Genomic DNA, 19,119 nt, shown 5'->3' with positions numbered 1-19,119 from the left:
ATTGGTAGCAGGAACAAACTCAAGGGGAAAAAAAGCACTGAATCCTCACAAGTTTTATTAGGAAAGGAAATCCTTGCACAACAAGGAGCCTACTTCATCTATATGCATTTAAGCAGAGCAACTACAATTATGATGTTGATGTTGCAATTTGGCTCTTTAACGTCCTTTTAATCCTTTTGATATGAAATTGAAAACTGGTCTCTTTTCCCCCATTTCTGTTGCTATAGAAAGCACTGGTTTTGTAACAAGAACTTGACATAGACCGACTCTAACATAAGTAGAGCAGTGAATCAAACAGATTTTGCTGACCAAAATTGAAGGCAGAAAAAAAAATTGAAGATAGCAGAAATATAAAATGTGATATAAACCCTGTGACTGCAGTAGACTGGACTCAATGAAAAAGATTCAGTGTCAAGCTTTGAATGGCTGTGGCTTTCTCCTAAATCAACAGTACTGAAAGGAAGCTGTGGGAGGAAGCAATTGCATTAGTGCTGGGGAACTATTATGCTTAATAAACTCTATACCTGCCACTCCACACGTGAGAAGGAAGTGCATGAGAAAAAGCAGATTTTCAGTGAAATTTGGAGACAGATTTGAAGAGGGATAATTGTCAGCACAGAATTCCAATAGGTGTGTTCTCAGCAGCCTGGGTGTGTGTAAGAAGGGAGCTGTATTTCCTCCCTGCAGTGCCAAGAACTGACCCTGTTGGTGCTGACTGTTGCAGATCCAGAGCACCTGGTCCAACTCAACCCTGAGTTTGTACCGAGCGCTGACGCTGCTGCGGAACAATGAGCTCCCCATGAATCGGGGGTGGATGTGCCACGTCTGGAATGACACTGACGTGTTTGTCTATGTGAGGGAGCTGGATGGCTTGGACAGAGTCTTCATGATGGTGCTCAACTTCGGCCAGGAGACAACAACAGACCTGCAGGCCGTAGCTCCTAATCTTCCCTCTGAAGCTGTAATAAGACTCAGTACTCATTTTAGCAATGCTGGCAAAGTGGTCAATACCAAACTAATTAAAACTGAGATGGGAGAAGGCCTGGTCCTGGAATATAGAACAACAAAGCCTGTTCATACTATGGACGCTTTTCAAGGGAAGTGTTTTGTGGCAGAAAAAGCTTGTTATTCCAAGGCCCTCAATTTACTCTACATGAACTGTTAAGTAGAGGAGTAGAATACCCATGCTTTCATGTTAATTTAGAAGATATTAGCTTCAGGGAAATGCTAAAAATACTCTGTTTTCTTTGGCTTTTAAAACACTATTTGTGTACAAAATAAATGTCCTGAAAAATCAGATACATAATTGCCTTCTATCTGTATTTGTGATGAAAAGGACAAAGAATGGATCCCCCTTAGGATCTGTGGAGAAGAAAAGTAAACCTGTTCTAAAAACTGTCCTGTTTAAGCATGTATTTTTGGGAGGAGAGGGAACAGTTGCTTTTTGTGTGCTGACCCTGGAGGTTGCTGGTCTGTAAGTGTTCCTGTGGAATCTCAAGCCTGTGGCAGTTCACTGTAACTTTTCAGAAGTCTGCAGATTTGTAAAACTTATTCCAAAGGGGTGGCCCTATATCTGCTAAAACACGTGAAAACAAGCAAGACTAGTGTATACTGCGATGTTTTACCTCTTCTCTCAAATCTAACAACTCCGATTATCCTCAACGTTAGGAAGAAAAAGAAAAAAAATGTAGCTAATATCTAATTCCACGCTTGTAACTGCATTTCCAGTTGATTCTCCCCCTCCCTGCTGAGTTAGAATATATTTGCATTCTCTTCTTCCTTTTCCTGCCCTAAGGCTGAGGTGAGAGGTGTGTACTTTAGTTCAGAGGAAGCAGCTGAATCAACCCTACTGAATGTCACATTTGTACATGTGCTCTGATTTGCATTTGCTGCACCTGCAGTGCTTGATGTGGCCCTAGGTGTGCACCACCGATTTCCTTTAGCAAGCAATGCACAGCAAATTTGTGCCTTGCTTGGAGGGCAGCTAAGCTATGAATTGGGCTGCTTTAGTGGGGGCATTCTTTTTGTTTTATCCTCTGGAGATACTCTGGCATCTTTTGACACACTGATCTTGTCCTTCTGAGGGACTTGGCACCTCCTTCTTAAGGTTACCATGCTAGGTAAGGTAACTGCAAGATTTTTAATGTATTCAGATCAGAGTTCTGCTAAAACTCCATTAATGAGGGTGCTTTTCTTTGCAGTTTGGTCAATCCCACCACATGATCAGTACACCATGGCTGCTGTGCAGGTAGAGAGGGCAGCAATCACCACCTACATATGGCAATTTGTTCTGGAAGTAGTGAGACTTGAATGTCAGATGCTTCAGAGGAGTTCTGCTGTGCTGTGTAAGATGTGGCCTTGCAAGAGATGCCTTGGACAGGAAGGCTGCCTGTGCCAAGTGCCTGTGGCTCCCCTGTAAGCTCTAAGTGCTCCAGCTCTGCTCGCTAGCACTGCTCTGCTGGCTCACGTGAACAGAGCTGCTGGACAAACTCTTTTCTGCTGGCAGCTGCTTCTGCACAGCATGGCAGGGCAGAAATCCAGTTCTTGGTCTGTATTTTTGTAAGGCAATGCCACACCCAGCTTTGTGTGCTTGTGCCCATAAAGCAGGGATCCAAGAGGAGAGATCCTCTGGAGAAGGTGTTTGCTTTCCATACAAATCCAATGTTTTTCAGGTGGTCGGTGTGTTTAGGAGTTATTTGCAGATTTGCTGTGATGTTGGGGATGGCACACTTCCTCAAGTTCTCTGTTCAGAAAAGCAAGGTGTCTTGCAACCTAAAATAATGAAAATATTTTATTATGAAGTAAAGTTCTTTGCACTATAAAAGTTCAGGCTTTTGTGCAGCTATTCTAGTAATCTTCCTTTCCTAAACTAATGCTAAGAAATACCTTGTCATAAGACAGCATGGAGTTTTCCTGAAAGAATTCATCTTGGGAATAACTGCCACCACCACCTAATTAACATTTTCTAGGATTTGTTAAAATTAAGAGTAATAAAATTTGTATCAAACTGTAAAAGTCTGAGACATCAGTAAAAATATGTTAAGTCTTGGGAGTATTTTGCTTTTAACAAGCATGCTTGTATAAAGTGCAAAATCTTGAAAGCTAACTGTAATAGCTTTGATAGCACAGATCATGCATTTCAAAATGTAAAGATCCAACCCATCATGTATGTTTTACACAATGAGGAAGATAGGAGTAAATAGTATGACAGTTTTAAGCACTTAATACTCTACAGAGCAAGACTTTTCCTCCTGGAAGGATGTTTTGCACAGCTTGGAACCTTTCATTCAAAGCTCCTAGCACATTACAGTGGGAATTGAACACTATTTTAAGGCTATTTCAATAATCTGGCTCTGCCACCGTCTCTTTTATATCTGTACAAGTATATATGTGTATAAAGGTAGATATATATAAAGATTGCTGGGTTTTAAAATTTTATATATATATATATATATATATATATATATATGTGTGTGTGTGTGTGTAAAATCAGCAGTTGCTTTAGCAGTTTTTCTTTGTAGTTTAAACATACAGTCAATGACTGCCCAACTACTGAGGCTGAAGTATTCCTTGAGGGGGGGACACATCCCTGCAACATGTTATGGAGCTGTGCAGTAAAGGGATCATACCTCATTCAGTGAGTGCTCCCAGGATGAATCACAATGACTGCCATTTGCCTGGACATCTAGGATGATATTAGGAATCCAATTTCCTGGAACAATGAAGCTGGTGATCACTTTACATTGAATGAACAAGTCAAAAATTAAATAGGTATGTGAATTGCTTAAGGATAGCTGCCTTCTTGTCCTGACAGAATTTCTATTATTCCTTAAGAAAAAGAGAATTGTAGAGGGGCGTTCTGAATGAATTACTTGTATTTCTAATAACTGCATATTTGGAAAGTATTCAACAATTTAGTGTGTTTGTTCTCTCTGAGTCTTTTTGGAAAGACGTGCTCTTTTCTTCCTGCACAAAGAGCACAACAGCAACTGCAGCACCGGCTGCAATTTCTCAACCGCTGCAGTTGTGCTGCTCAGAGACAGGGCATCATGAAATGTAGAAAAGGTTATTCAAGATCTCTTTTGGTAATGATGGTAAAAGCCTCTCCCCAGACTGGATGGTACAAGAAAATTGTCAAGCTTGAATGTACCTTTTGCTGGAAACTCACAAAGTTAGGGTTAAGTTTCAGGTATAAAAGCACCTGTGCCTTGGCCTTGTTGTCACTCTAGCTTGGACGAAGGACCTGCAGCTTTAGCAAAGTGAGAAAAATAGGTTTTTATATAGCAGCAAAACCCAAGATTTTTCTCCAAGGGTTGCCGAGAGCTGCAGCCTAGCCCTGTCAGCATCTGGAGTGACAGCGTGGGTTCACCCTACACTGCCCAACAACTGCCCTATGTGGGGGCCTAGGAAAGAGTGAACCCCCGTCACAGGCTCCCAATCTTTATGTTTTTGCATCTCAGAGAGTGTTCTGAGTCTGCTGTGGAGCTGGTGATTTGGGATTGTGTTTGAATTCATTTAAGGTGGAATCAAACTCTGTGGTCTTTAATTTACATTACTATTAAGATTTTGCTTCATGACTCCATTTATCTGAGATATTCTTATCCTTACCTTTCTTACTTGTTCTGTTGGCATGATCTAGTGCAGCCTTCCTGAGTTTCTGAACATACTGTAAAATTCCTGGTAGCATTACCCGTTCATCATTTTCATACGCCGTGATAAAAACTGATGGATAGCACTGAGATTAAAAACCAAAACCAGTTAAACACTTGACAACTGGTCTTTCACAGAGCAACACATTTTTCTCTTACTATACAACTTGTTAGGGTTTATTTAAGAACTTATCTATTACATAATTACTTAGTGTTTTCTAAGAGTTTTATCACTCTAACTGCAAAAAGTATTTTGGTCTTCACAGGTGGGCATAATCTACTTAAAAAAGGTCATAAAACCATCCTCTTCCCACTGGTCTGATACCTGTCTGCTTGCTGATGATTGCAAAAAAAGAAAAAATGGGAGTAATAAGCATGGAATAGTTTACCTTAGAACAATAGCTGAAGTTTAGTTTTCAATCTTTCTGCACAGAAGTTGGTTTTTAAATAGTAAGAGTTCAACTTAATGAAGCTGTGCAACAGAGCTAACACACTGTCAAACAGAGATTTCCCTTGAGATGACAATATCATTCAGGAGAAGGCATTGGGTTAATTTCAGTAGTCACTTGTGACTCCAACTATTGCTAAGATTATTACTGAAATAATTTATATTGGAGGTTTTTTTAAAAATTTCAGTGATCTACTTCTGGTTGTCTTATAAACCACTACAATTTATGCCTGAAGTATTCTGCACAGAAAGCATAGTTTTACCTGTGGCTTAATGTTCTGGTATGGGCAATAGCTTTTGATATACTTCATACATTTTTCATCTTCTAATGGATTTCCCCATTCTTCTTGTTCCTCAATTGTCAGTGGGAGATGAGTTTTCATCATTGTATTTAGAACATCCACGAAAGGAGCCTTAGAAGTCATTAAAAAAAAAAAAATTGGAAATAGGCCAGAGGACCTTGAATATCTGTGTCAAGGTGTTCTCAAACAAATGAGGAGAGTGAGCTTTGAACTGGAATGTTTCCAATTCTGAAAGTGGTACAAGAACACAGATAATACAGTTTAATGTTACAATCTGTATAAGGTCTGCAGCAGCTCACCTGTAAAACCATGGCTCTGATCAGTGCTGGATCAGTGTTGCACAGGGCTCCTGCGAGAACTCCCCCAGCACTGGCAGCTGCCAGTGCTGTGCGTTTGGGCTGAGAAAATCCCAGTTGGTGCAGCAGAATGATGCAAGCCCTGAGGTCATGGAGACCTTTGAGTTTATTCTGCTGACATCCATCTCTGTGCCAGCTAAGGCCCTGCTCTCCTCCACCCCTGAAATTTAATGCAATTCAAGTTGGAATCTCTTCAGAAAACATTACATGGCATAGTTTCAGATAACAGAAGAATAGCAGCAGCCACAGAGTGGCATGTCTTAGTTTGCTTTCCCAATTAACTCTTCTCTACTTTTGCCTTTATCCTTCTTTATGACTAAAAGAGACAACACGAAGGCAAAATAAATCCATTCATGATTGGTGAAAATACTATCAGTAGAAGGGCACATGTGCTTGTGTCCTGGAATCCATAGGAAAAGCAACACTAGGAATTATTGTAGGCAATACAAATTCAGATAATGTTATCTTTTTATACAGGAAACTATGAAAATATTGAAAACATTTCCAATACTTCCATTACTAACAGTATTATTAAAAACAGTAGAATAGTATTTCTGAACTCCACACCAGACTCTCAGGATTTGTCTTCTGCTTAGCTTAAACTCTGAGACTATTAGAAAGTTGGGTTTGGGTTCCCCCTTCTCCCCCCCCCCCCCCAATTTGTGAATTTCAAATGCTATTTGAAATCTTACATTTTGTAGTACAGAATTATAAAAATAACTTATACTTCTTTCTGTGCAACCACAATTTTGATTTTCAACCACCTGAAGCTTCCTCTTCAAGTTTCAGGTTTAAAATAGATTATTTGATTAGCCTGCCATCTTTGGATGACAAATTCATCTTCATGTTGGACTGACCTGCATCTTAAGATTCTTAGTGGGGTGTGAGGACGAACAGCACAATGCTTGCCACTGAGTGCAGCAGACTGAATATATTTGCTGAATTTGTTTTGGGACTGGTATTTCCAACAATTACTCATTCCTCCCCTTCCCTCTCCTCCCTAAAGTGATTCTTTTGTTGTCTTCCTTAGCTACTGAGAAAAATTTGAAGCCTGTTGTACATTGCAGTTTTATAAAACTGGTAGATTTGTAGCTAAACTGGAGACAGATGATTTAGCCAATAAAAGAACAAGGGTTGCAGGTTAAATGCTTAGTTGTTGCTGTAGAATGTAAATGGCTTTCAGAAGATACAGACTGGGCATTAGCACACAATGCTCTCAGGAGAGGCAGATAACATGCCATGGCAATTTGAGCATCTAACCAAATTTTTTCTTGAGCAAAAATCAGACAAGTAATGAGACTTGAAAAGATTAAAAGTTACAGCCATCATGTAGATTTAAGAAACCTAAAATGTGGTGTGCTCTTGTGTTTTTTTTCCCCTGAGGTATATTTGAAAACTACTAAAATAAAAAGATCTAAGAAGAGATAAATAATTATGTATAAGTACACAGAAAAAATTATTTTGGTGCATCTTCAGTTGTACATGAACAAGTATCTATGTATCCTGCAAAATATAATATTATTTCCATTTTATATTTGATTTACCTAACATGGCAATATGCTAATATCCAACCCTCTTCAATTAACATCAGCTTCTCTTCTTTAAAGCTCATGTTCAAATCTATGCCATAAGCTCCATATACATGAACTAGAAGTGGTCTCCTGTGTAGTTCTTTAGAATTCTTATTATGAAAAACTGTAATTGGCACCAAAGTTTCATCCTGGAAAAGAAGGAGTAGTTTTACAATAAGGGACATTGCAGAAATCTCAATGACACATGGCAATGAAAACTTCAATTATTTATTTTAAAATGTGTTTTTTTGATTATAGTAATTTTTTTTCACTTAGAGTGTACAAAGCACTCTTGAAAAATAAAGCCTGAGACTGAACCTCTGCTGTGTGGGCTTTCAGATGCAGAGTATAAATTCATTTAAGTGCAACACCTGAGGAGTTTTTAAACTACCAAAGCACCCAAGTCTTCCTTCCCCTTTAACTCCAAGAATATATGTTATTAACAATAGAGTTTACCACTTACCACAGTACAAACTCTTTATTAACATCTCCAAATTTTTAAACTCAGGCTGTTAAAACTTTCTTTTCTTGATCTGCACTGTGCAGCTGGTTGTGGGGTGCTCTTTTCAACAGCTGGCACCTTTTTCATTTATCATGTGGAGTACAATACCATTACATCAACTAGCAATTCTCAGTTATACTAAGCTTCTTGACTCATCGTGTGCTGTTATCTCCTGTGGAATACCCAGGTTAATGGAAAAAAAAAAAATCACGACTCTTTCTTGTTCTTCTCTATAGCACTGAAGAAAACACCCACTGTTTAATAACTATAGCACCAACTGCTCTTTACATTTTTAATCTCTGTTCCCTGCCAAATGCACTTTCTTTAAATGGGTGGGGAGGAAGGAAAGAATAAAAGGATTGGGAAAAAGACTGAAAAATCTTACCTTGCTTTTAGCTAGTAAACGTGTAGTGTGACAATTTGTAATAATTGGTACCTCTTGCACAGCTTGTTCAATGAGATTATTTTCTTTAAATGAATATGCAAAACACTTAGGGGGGTGTACTGGGGAGGAGAGCTGAAAATAGCAGGTGCTGGTGGTATGTTCAGGATGAGATTCCAATTCAAATTCACAGGCCCACGTAGGTAGCTGAAAAAACATGGTATTTCAAGTGAGACCCTTACACAGCTTCTGCAAATTTTGCTTAATATGTCTTTCAGAGTAAAAGACTTTGGATATTAACTAATTATCTTAGTTTGTATGTAGCACAATCTGTATTTAATTTAAATCCAGTAATAAAGCAGTAAAGAAATGAAAGACTGGTGAACTTTTTACCTGAGGCCATTTGATATAGTTGGACAATGAAATAAAAACAAAAAATAAATTCAAATTCAGTTTAAAATGGGTATTAGTGCAGACTTTCTAAAAGAAAACATTTGAAATTATTCTGCATTAGTTTTATTTCTTAGATCCTATTTTTCCTTGCATTTCCAGTTCTACTTCAACACGCTATACAGCCAAGTCCATGTCAGCTATTATGCTTTTACTGTGAGTTAGCTCAGTAATGCTAAGCCACTGAAAACCCCTGCCTCTTAACTTTGTTCCTAGTGCCAGCCATTGTGAAGAACAAAACCTTTTCCTGGCACATTCACCCTCAGATACTTACTGTTATTATATTTAAGGTTTTTAATTCTGCTAAGAATGAAAGAAATCAAGATTCATTCTTTGAGAGCAGCAGGGACATAGCCAAACCTTCTGCCAGACCATTACTTACTTGGGTTAGGCTGCTAGAGGCTTCTGAAAAGGCAGCAGAGGTCCAAGTTCTCCTGAGTAACTGCAGGCCCTTTCTGAATAAATACACTATGGCCATTTTAAAAAACTGAAGATTTTGGAGACCATACAGTGTACTTTGTTGAAAACCTTTTCCTGTAGCAGTTTTATAGAGTGCAGCATTGGCAGCTTGTTGCAATAAACTTGTGAGTTGTTCAGACTGGATTTTTCAGGAAAACAAATCAACTAAATATTTCACCTCAATGGTCTTCAGAAATTGGATTTGGCTTAAGTCACTTTTATTATGGCACAGTGTCCATACTTGTTTTCTGACTATTAAATCTATTTCCTGTGGTAGGGGCCTTGTTTACACCGATGAGTGTAGGCAAAAAAAGGCTCAGTAACACTAAGTAGAGCATTTAGGGAACTAAGTTCTGTTTTACATTAGAAATCAGCTGTATTGTGAAGAGCTTGACTGTAATCCCTTGAAGAAAGAACTGGCTCACAGGATAGCTGTGCTTTAACTTTCTACATGCTGCAATAAGCCACCACATCAAATCCTGACAAACAGCCACAGGTAACACAATTAGTCATAATGATGAAATTGCCAGCATTAATAGTTTCCAAACTGCTTTTACTTTTGGAATTTATCTTTGCTTTCATTATGCTATGCCAAAAAAAAAAAAAAAAAAAAAAAAAAAAAAAGCTGGAAAAATATTATGCCATTTAAACCAAGCTAAAACGTACCTTTATTGACTGAACTGAGTATGAAACAAAAGAAATCACATTTAAGTAAAGATGAGCAGCGTTCTTCAGGAACATAATACAGTCATCACTGAACATCTCAAAGTCTACTAGCTTGGTTTTCTTTTCCAGTGCATAAACTAACTGCCAGTTCTCCTTGCCACTGGAACCTATTGGTGCCTTCATCAACTATAAAAAAAAACAAACAAACAACCTTGTATTACTAAAATGTAGTAAGAGTTACAGATGAGAGGTACAGACTTATAGGTGATGTCATACATTTTCCTTGATAAATATTACTTATTTGTATTTGGGGCATTTACCTGTCTAAAACTGGAGATTTTTACATTCCCTTTACATAGGCAAAATGGAAAAACTGTGCAGTAACATTTGGAGAAGACCAAGTCTCAAAGATTACTCTATAGAAGACTGCAATACAATAAGTGCTTTCAGTATGGCCAGCACAACTGTAGGTGGGTTCGATTACACAAATTGAGATCACCAACTTAAGGTTTGATATAGGGGAAATTACTGTTGAAGCATAGTCATTTCTTGATGCTGTCAAAGGAGTTAGGATCAAACAGGCCTCCTACAGGTGAGAGTCCATGCAGCACTATCAGTCTTTTTAATCCATGCAGCTCTCTCTCTTTTATATGTAAGCTGTGATGAACAGAATTAAAAGCCAACTTTACTATTTCTATATGACCTGCAATAGGCATCTAAATTATTCCTATGAATGTAATTATCAGTCAAAATTGCCTTATATTCTGCAGGTTCTCCATATGCAGTAAGAATGTACAACTGGTCCTTTCTGTGCTCGATGTGGTAAATGACCCCTGTGGTTCGTGCTTGTACAAGAGCAGGTGACTCAAAGGGATGCCTGCAGTCAACCAGCCAAACTTCTGAGGTTGTCTTGCTGTTGCTGTTGATAGTAAGAAAACGCCTGTCTTTTGTGCAATAAAGGTCTACAAAGAATCTGTAAGGAATCAAAAAAAAAAAAAAAGCTTAAAATTAATCACTATTTTAAAATACATCAGTTGTTTCAGAATCATGGGCATCCATCTGCAAGGTAAGAAACAACATTTCTGTAAGCAGACTGGAGAAATTTCAGGCTATTTAGCTCCCATACCGACTTCTGATGCATTTACCCTGGGATTTAAAACCCTTCAATCTTGTGTGTGAAACCTGAAATCTGCAAGGAAAGCAATTTAGCTGTTGCCCAACTAAATCCATATTTTTGCATCATTGATCTAGACTGGAAGCTCATTTATGCATACAGGCTTTAAAATTCAGGCAAAATGTAGAACTTTTTATTGAGCTTGTACCCTATTAAAAAAAAAGTAGTAGTCGATAGTTAAAATAATAAATGTCATCTTGTGGGAACAGCAATAACAAAAGTAAGAGCTATTAAAAATTAATTGGTAAAATGTCTATGTGCTACTGACCTAATTGTCTGAAGCAAATAAAACAAAAAGTACTATTTAAAAAGAAAAAAAGCACAGAGGCCTATAGGAGGCAAGATGGACAGTGTTGTAGTGATAATGCTGGAAACTAGGCACTGGTTTTGGAACTAAGAAACTAGGAACTACTAACTGGATTTAAATCCCTCTAAAATCTAGAAACAGAAAGCAGAATGATAACCAGTGGCTAGATGCAAATAGTAGAGAAGTTCAGGCTGAAATTCAGATTCAAATTTCTGTGAGTCATCTGAATTAACTGGAATGTCACATCATGGATCAGGACAGTCTATCTGCCATTTTGAACCCTTAAGACTTAGATGTCTCTAAAAGCAAAACTGTACAACACAAAGATCCAGATTCCATCAAGAAAATGTAGGGTTGAATACCATAATCTGCATCACACAGATATATCACTGCAGATACATGACTGCAATGATGATCTCTCTAAGATTCAGAGTATTTGACTGGTGAAGGAAAGGATGCTTTAGATAGTATTTTCAGTGCCTTTAATTATTTGCAGGTGGAGGATCTCAAGGCTTTTTTTTATTGTTTTTTATTGTTTTTTCTAATAGCACCCTCTTGACATCTTTAGAACAGGCACAGAGGGGGAGTTAAAGTCTGCAAGAAAAATCAGCCTCCTGCCTGTGTAATACGCATGATTTTGGCAAGAATATGGCACTGCATTCAGTAGAGATTCCAAGAATTCAGCTCTGCTGATCCTGCCTCTAAGAGGGTTGAGCTGAAATGCATATTACACTTCTCCCCAAGGATTATGACCTTGATATTACAATTTTTTTTTATGTTGGTAGCTTCTTTTAAACAAAAAGTCAAGAAATTTTCAGCTTCTAAAAAAATATTTGATTTCAACTAGAAGAGCAGGTGAGATGCAGAACAGAACTGCTCAATGGCAATACAAAAGAATGTCTTGCCATCTCCGATGAAGGAGTTCAGCTATGAGCTGCAATAGCACATGAACCTTTAGAGTAAGTTTCTAGTAGATCTACTGTAATGACTGTGACCTTCAGAATGATGCCAGCAGTTTCCCTGTGGGGAAGTGCCAGGTCAGTGCAACCTGATTTTCCAAAACGATGCATCAAATGCAACTGGAAAAAAAGATCTTATTTATTCCATCTCCATTGCAAATTGTTTTGTTTGTTTTTCTTTTTCCAATGAAAGTATAATTGGCATTTCTTTACTGAATATGTAACTTGAATTAAGAATAATCACAAATATTTATGCAATGCTGTATAAATATGCCATGTGCTACAAGGCTGAAAAGCTAGTTCTGAGCTCAATTTAGCAAAGAGCCTTCTTGTCTTCCTAAACCACTGCTTAAAGAAAGGTTATTGAGAGGGTATTCAGTCAACAATAGTTCTGTCTCTTGGAATGTTGTAATGATTTTGCTCATCCATTACCCAGAGCAAGGATTAGCCTGAACTTATGTATTTTTTTTTTAAAGATGTATCAGACATCAATAGCAGGGAAAACAAAATGAAATCCACGGTCTGATTTACCCTGTATGAAACTGTCAAACATTCATTAAAGGACACCCTGACCTGAGAGTGACCTTGACATTTATAAACTCAGCTGAACTCATGAGGTAAGAGAGGAAAGTCAAATCTCTGTTGATCACATATCAAAAGGAGAACAGAGCACATTCTGAGGCTGTATAAGGGACTACTGACAGCAGAACACAACAATGCAGTTTACTATTTGAAATATGATATGGAACACCTTTTTTTCCAAACCACTTATATTTTACATATAAAATACTCTGAAATATGTAAAGGACTTGTTATATTTTAGATATGTATTACCTTGCATCTTGTTCTGTATAAACTAACTTAGTATGTTTCTGGTAAGTGAAAGTAGTCATGAATACATTCTGGCATTTAAGGTTCTTCTGAGTTGTGTAATACAGAACATCATTTGCAGCCCATTCTGGAAAAAAAGACAAATGTGTATCAAATTCAGAGAGCAGATGATATTTCTGATATTACTGAGAGAAGATGGGACTTCCACGGACACTGGACCCAGTGCTGAAAAAGGTGGGTCGCAGATGGCATGGAACTGAGGACAACACTTTTGCATCCTGTGGGGACTGAGGTAAGAGCCAAAAGGTTTTCCCATGTTTTCTCTGAATACCCGAGAACGAGAATCTCATAATGCATTGGGGGAAAAAAGCAAAAAAACAACCAAAAAAAAAAAAAGCAGAGGTCAATGTTCCAGGGCCCAGTAATAGGAAGCTGTTGACCCTGTGTGGGTTCTGGAGGTAACAGGAAAATAGGAGATGTGGCTGTTTAAAACAGCAGAGAAAAATACACGGAGTCAGCAAGATAATAAAGACATCATAAGCTCTGCACTGCTGCATGTGACTGCACACAAACCATTTAGAGAAAAGAGATGATGCATGTGCCCCATGGGTACTGCTGAGATAAAAATTCTCCAGTTTTCTCTGCTTGTGTATGTGTTCACCAACATAGAAAGGTATAAATACAGGAACCTTGTTATTCTGAAATTATTATGACTGATCCAGCCACATTCCTGCCATCTCTGCTGCTCCTACAGCCAACAGAATGATGTTTAACACATGTGCTTTTAAAAGCTGCTGTATGTGTCTTATGCATAAATACTGATTTTCAGTACAAACTCTGAGGAGTTTGTAATAACACACTTTGCTTTCTGAACAGCAGTGTGGCTCCAAAGTGCTCAAGTGGCTGAGGATTCACTATGAAGACAAGCCTTTAGAGGGAAAATCCAAGTTTTTCTATAGCCTAGCCTATAGCAAAATCAAGGTGTAAAGTTTCAGGAACTTTTGTCTGTCTCCCTGCTATTTTATAGCACTCAATACAAGCCCATAAACTTTGCAAGTGGTTCCAAGACCTAATTCTTTTGCTCATGATTGAGGCACCCCTGTGCTTCCTGACACTACTGCTGTACTCACTCACACCTGACTTACCTTTACAGAATTTACCATTCTGACAGTCATCTTTTGTACTCTTATTATCTGTCACACCTATTTAAGCAACAGGATGTTGGTCTCTTAACTGTACTGATTCTTCTGGATCAACCTAGATAGATGTTCAAATCAAGGATGTTGTAAAATGTCATTGGCAAATATCCATGTTTATTTTTCAACAGGTGTTATAATCTTCAGTGGGGAAACACAACACTAAAGTTTTGCTACTCCTCATTTTTTCAGCAAGGAAATAGAACATTTTACATAGAGGTTTTTTTTTCTTTTTGCTCTGCCCAGGCAAATTGCTTACTGCACTAGATATACTTGATGACATCTAGCAATATAATCCAAAGTACAAGATGTGGAACACTGTATATATACTGTTATACTCTTTTTGCTATATTCTTTCACAGACAATAAAATTCACTTCCATTTACCTCTGCTTCTTTTAACAGCAATGTAAAGCTCTGTAATCTATTCTGAAATATGAAAGAATTGATTCAAGGCCTGGCTGACTTCACTGGGCTCTGAAGTGTGACCCACATTCTGGATTCCAGTTGAAATTCCAGCCAATACTACTATCACTAGTAGATAGTACTGCCACACTTTTCAAGCAAAGCTAATTGTCTACAGCTACCAGCGACTTCAGTTGTAGCTGCAAGGGTTTACCAAGTAGAACATCCCTCAAAAAGATCTTTATATGACAGTCACATCAAACTATATTTTGAACATAGCATGTTGGATTCAATGGAAAAATTATGACTGTTGTAATGTGCATACATGCTTTTACAATGAAGGAAAAGTTGTATCCAAGGAAGCAGTCCTGTTCATCCATATCTGACAGCCTGTAATGGTGCAGCATTAAAGAAACCATAAGAAAAAATTCAACATCTATAAGGATTAAATGTGCCTTAACTTGAAAAAAATAAATATTGTCTTTAAATGAAAAAAAAAGTTGTGTTGAAAGCTTGTGTGATCCACAGGATATTTATAAATGACTTACCAAAGCTAAATGCACTTGGAATTACTTTTTCCACAACAGGAAGATTACCAAGTTTCATAACAATGCAGGTTGCCTCTTCAGAATTTTCACTTTTTAAGCTGATGGCCATGTATCTCTGATCTGGTGAAATTCTGATCCGTTGAATAAAGGCATCAGAAAAGCCAAGATCTTCAACACTGAATAAAATCTTAGCATTTCCTTCACCTATTACATAGGAAAAAGAGATAGCAAAAACTCCTGTAATTTAGACACTGTCAAAATGAATGGTGATTCCTAATGTCAGTATTTAAAATCTGTCTCCAATATTCACAAACATTCTACTGGAATTTATCAACAACAAATACCTGTCTTGCAAGATATTTGTAAATGCACTTCATAAAAATAAACAAAAAATTACAGTTCCAAGGAAAAAAGGCCTGTAGTAAAAATATTCCAAAAGTGTAGATATTGGCTTCCACTAACCATATTGAATTTTAAAGCTCAGACAGCTAAAGTTCAGTTTTTAATAAATAAAAGTAGAAATTCTTTCAACGCCCTCAGAAATGAAAAGCATGGATATTCTTTTCCTTTCTTCAAAATGTTAACTTAGGGCTCTGCAAGCGTCTTCTCTCTTTCCTCTCCAGCAACTTGCCTTAGTATCAATATATACTATTCTCTATTTACCTCACTTTTTCAGATTCAGGATTCTAAAATTATTACTCTAGTACAGAATTGTATAAAAGCATTTTCAGTTAAGAAACAGACAAGTTAAGCATTAATGCAAGAAAAGAACACTAAGTGATACATGTATACCTTTTTAAAGAATCTTACCATATTAGGAAGGGAAATCCCTTACCATCATCTGCCTTTGCAAGAAATATGCAGCCATTCTCTTCGAAGTACACATTCTCTCCAAACCTCATCTGTTCAATACAAACAAAAATATTTCAAGTTCAGCATACTATTTCCTTTGAATCCCTATATACAGTAATTTTCCTGTGCAGAAATGTAACAAATGGCAGAACATATATTCTGTACTGAAGAAGGAACTGCACACATCAGAAAGGTTTTTTCAGTTAGGGTACTTAAGCTACCTCTATCTGTTCTAAATTTCACAGAAGGCTAAGATCACCTGCAACTGCTCTTGCAACTTACAATGTTTTGTAATCTTTATCCAAAAGTCAGATGATTATTTTACCTTTACTTGCTTTTGCCAATGGAGAAGTTAAGGTAAATTCACTGTCATAACAAGTATAAGCTGTTCTAAACACAAACTGTTACTATGCACAATTATTAAAATATTCAACACTTCTACTGTAAAAAAAATTTAGTAAACCAGCATTTTATAGCAAGAACAACTTCACTGTCTTTTATTTGTAATCAGTAATGGGAAATGTTTTTATTGTTTGCCACTTACCCTTGGGCTTCTTGAATTGAGTGTATACATGTTGTGTAATTCTTCCAGTTTTTCTTTGATTCTTTTTGTCATTGCTTTGTATGTTGGTGAAATGTTATTCCAGTTTTTTTGCTCTGATTTCAGAAGGTTCTTGTGAAAAAGGTCTGAAGTTACTATGGATGTATTTTGCTTCCTTTTGGAAGGGACTTTTGTTCCTTCCTGCTAAGTAAGGAAAGACAAAAATGGCTACAAGCCAGCACACTGCATAGCAATCTGAACACATTGAGGTGATATCCCCTGAGCCACAGGCCCAAAACCACCTTTGTGTTATTACAAAAGTACATGCCAATAAAAACAAAAACTGCAGCTGGTATCTGTTTTATTTTAACTCTTTCTGGTCTTTTGGGAGGCACTGTCAAATGTGCTTTACTTGACACATTGAGGTCTTCTCTTCAAAATTTAGGGTATTATGGATGCATGCTCTTAATTGATTATTAGTAAGTATGTTTGTTCCTGTTCTAGAACTAGGTTTTACCTTTTATGGAATTCTATTATTTTTCCTTCTTCACAGCTTTCTTTCATAATGTGCTGTCTTTAGAGTGATTTCTCATTTCCTTTCCCAGACAACAGTGCCCACACCTCTGTCCCTGTACCTTGGAGTCCTAGCAGCTCATTCAGGTTCTTGCTCCACCTCTTCAGAAGTGTTGATATAAATGTTCATAAGGTGCAGAATAAAGTGAACTGATATGGGTTCTGCAACAATTTTATCAGGAATAAGTTAAAGGATCTAGTTTTCCATGAAATGTGAGATTACTGCTACCTCACTGCCAACAAAGCTGTCTTCTAGTGTAAAAAATGTTTAAAGTGTGTTAAAACTGCTATAACCAAATCCTACTTCCTCTTGCATGCTGTGAAATCCCACTTGATCAAGTAGTAAGCTTCACAACTTATATTTCACTACATAATACTGCACAGATCACACAAAGTAGCATTTTATAACATTCAGTGTATGATTTGAATGTGTCTAAGCTTAAAAAGCAGCCTGTGATTTATATCCTGTCCTTGCATTCCATTAAGGAATGTTGGTTTGTTCCTAGTTTGTCTTCAGAAACACATGAGAACCAAAATGTGAATGTTTCAAATAGACTGAAGGGAAACCATCTGCTCCAGTTACCAAACTGCCTAGGAAAATAAAGCACATGATTGCTGAGAGCTGAGTGTCTGTCACTGGTTCAGACCAATCCTTCCTGTCACCTGGCACAAGGCAAAGAAATTGTGAAGGCTCTTAGAGAAGTTCTACAGCGAGTGAGTGACTACACTAGCTGATCTCTCCCTGCAGTTTTCTCCTGACACTTTACCTAAGTCTGGAAGATACCAATTTTTTCAAAATTACAATAGCGGGAAAATCAACCAAAATGCATCTTTATGTCAAAACAGCACAGGAAAGCTGAACAATGGCACATGCCCTTGAACGTAACTGATATCCTGGACTTTATTTCTCTGCTTCAAATTCTCTGGGAAAAATATGTTTCTTCAACATGTGAAAAGTATCTGTTAAGATCCCTTAGCAGATGTGCCAAGGTGGTTGCTGGTATTAAATCTATATTTAACAGCATACCTTGCAGGAAAAGAATCTGCATGGCAGAATGCTTCCAGGTGGTGCGGTCCTGTGGGTGCATGTACTTTTTGAACAGCCCAGGATGTGGCACTTTTTTGGTCCAATTTTACTGTAAGGACACACTCTTTGAGGAGGGTTATGCTTTGAGTAGTACTTGGCACTGAAGGTCAGCCCTTGGAGAAGATTCCGCAGTCCAGCGCAGCACATGCTAACCTTCATTTCGTGACAGCCAGCCTGGAGTTTCTGAAAATCCCAAACTGCCGATCATTCACACTGTGCGTGTGAAATATACAGAACGTAAACTGCAGGCGTAAATATACATACACACAGAAGAAACAGACATAGTGTAAACTTCCTCTTTCAAAGGAATGGGACCGATTCACTATGTAAATCAAACGAGAAGAAAATAAGTAACACTTTGTTTGTTAACAAGTGGCAGCCACATTTTAACCTGAACATTCCGGGCGGCCAAAAGTTTAACTCCAGTGAAACTGAGGAGAAGGGGAGCTGCAACAGCGCACGTCCAAACGCTGAAGGCCAGAACACCGGGAAAGTCTGGAGGAGTCGTCCCCGCCTCAGTTCCCCAGCATCGAACACCAAACCCAGGCTGTCTCCCGAGGCTCCCTGGGCAGCAGGAGCTGGACCCCGTTCGCAGGAGCACTGCAGGGGACGGGCCCCACGAGTGCGGCCGGACCCGGCGCGGCCCCGCTCCCCGCCGCCGCTGTCCGTCCGTCCGCCCGCCCGCCCACGGCCCGCCAAGGACTCGCCGTACCCGCGGCGCTGCCGCCGCTCCTCCCGCTCCCGCTCCCTCCGGGCCGGCGCGCCCGGGACCAGCTCCGGGCGGGCGGCAGCGCTCCGGGGGCGCTGCCCGTAACTAAGATGGCGGCAGGGCGCTTCAGCAGCCGCGCCGCCCGAGCGCCGC

General features: G+C 38.5%; 2 protein-coding genes across 10 annotated transcripts in view; one reads left to right on the top strand and one right to left on the bottom strand.

Annotated features, from left to right (window-relative positions):
* The window catches only part of SLC3A1 (solute carrier family 3 member 1), a 13,031-nt gene extending 11,725 nt beyond the window's left edge, over positions 1 to 1,306 (top strand). For both annotated transcript variants that reach the window (XM_072927506.1, XM_030269001.4), the window contains one exon: positions 725 to 1,306. In XM_072927506.1, coding sequence (XP_072783607.1) covers positions 725 to 1,165 — 441 coding nt within the window. In that variant the 3' untranslated portion in view covers positions 1,166 to 1,306. The remainder of the gene's footprint in view (positions 1 to 724) is intronic.
* PREPL (prolyl endopeptidase like) lies at positions 39 to 19,119 on the bottom strand. Of its 8 annotated transcripts, none has more exons than XM_072927505.1 (15): positions 18,965 to 19,119; positions 18,198 to 18,440; positions 16,601 to 16,801; positions 16,040 to 16,106; positions 15,205 to 15,408; positions 13,060 to 13,183; positions 10,542 to 10,758; positions 9,786 to 9,971; positions 8,214 to 8,417; positions 7,300 to 7,475; positions 5,699 to 5,915; positions 5,361 to 5,510; positions 4,609 to 4,735; positions 3,630 to 3,712; positions 39 to 2,772 (listed from the first exon to the last, which is right to left on the bottom strand). In XM_072927505.1, the coding sequence occupies exons 2-15, from the start codon at positions 18,414 to 18,416 to the stop codon at positions 2,686 to 2,688; spliced, it is 2,262 nt and encodes a 753-aa protein (XP_072783606.1). In that variant the 5' UTR covers positions 18,417 to 18,440; positions 18,965 to 19,119; the 3' UTR covers positions 39 to 2,685. The 8 variants fall into 8 exon arrangements, with proteins under 8 accessions (XP_072783606.1, XP_072783603.1, XP_041571336.2 ...); XM_072927502.1 differs by having other exon boundaries at positions 18,198 to 18,499; positions 18,970 to 19,119; XM_041715402.2 differs by having other exon boundaries at positions 18,198 to 18,470; positions 18,970 to 19,119.

This window comes from Taeniopygia guttata, chromosome 3 (assembly GCF_048771995.1).
Source record: "Taeniopygia guttata chromosome 3, bTaeGut7.mat, whole genome shotgun sequence".
NCBI lineage: Eukaryota > Metazoa > Chordata > Aves > Passeriformes > Estrildidae > Taeniopygia > Taeniopygia guttata.
The sequence above is the reverse complement of the archived record's forward strand: the minus strand, read 5'-3'. Positions and strand labels throughout refer to the sequence as shown.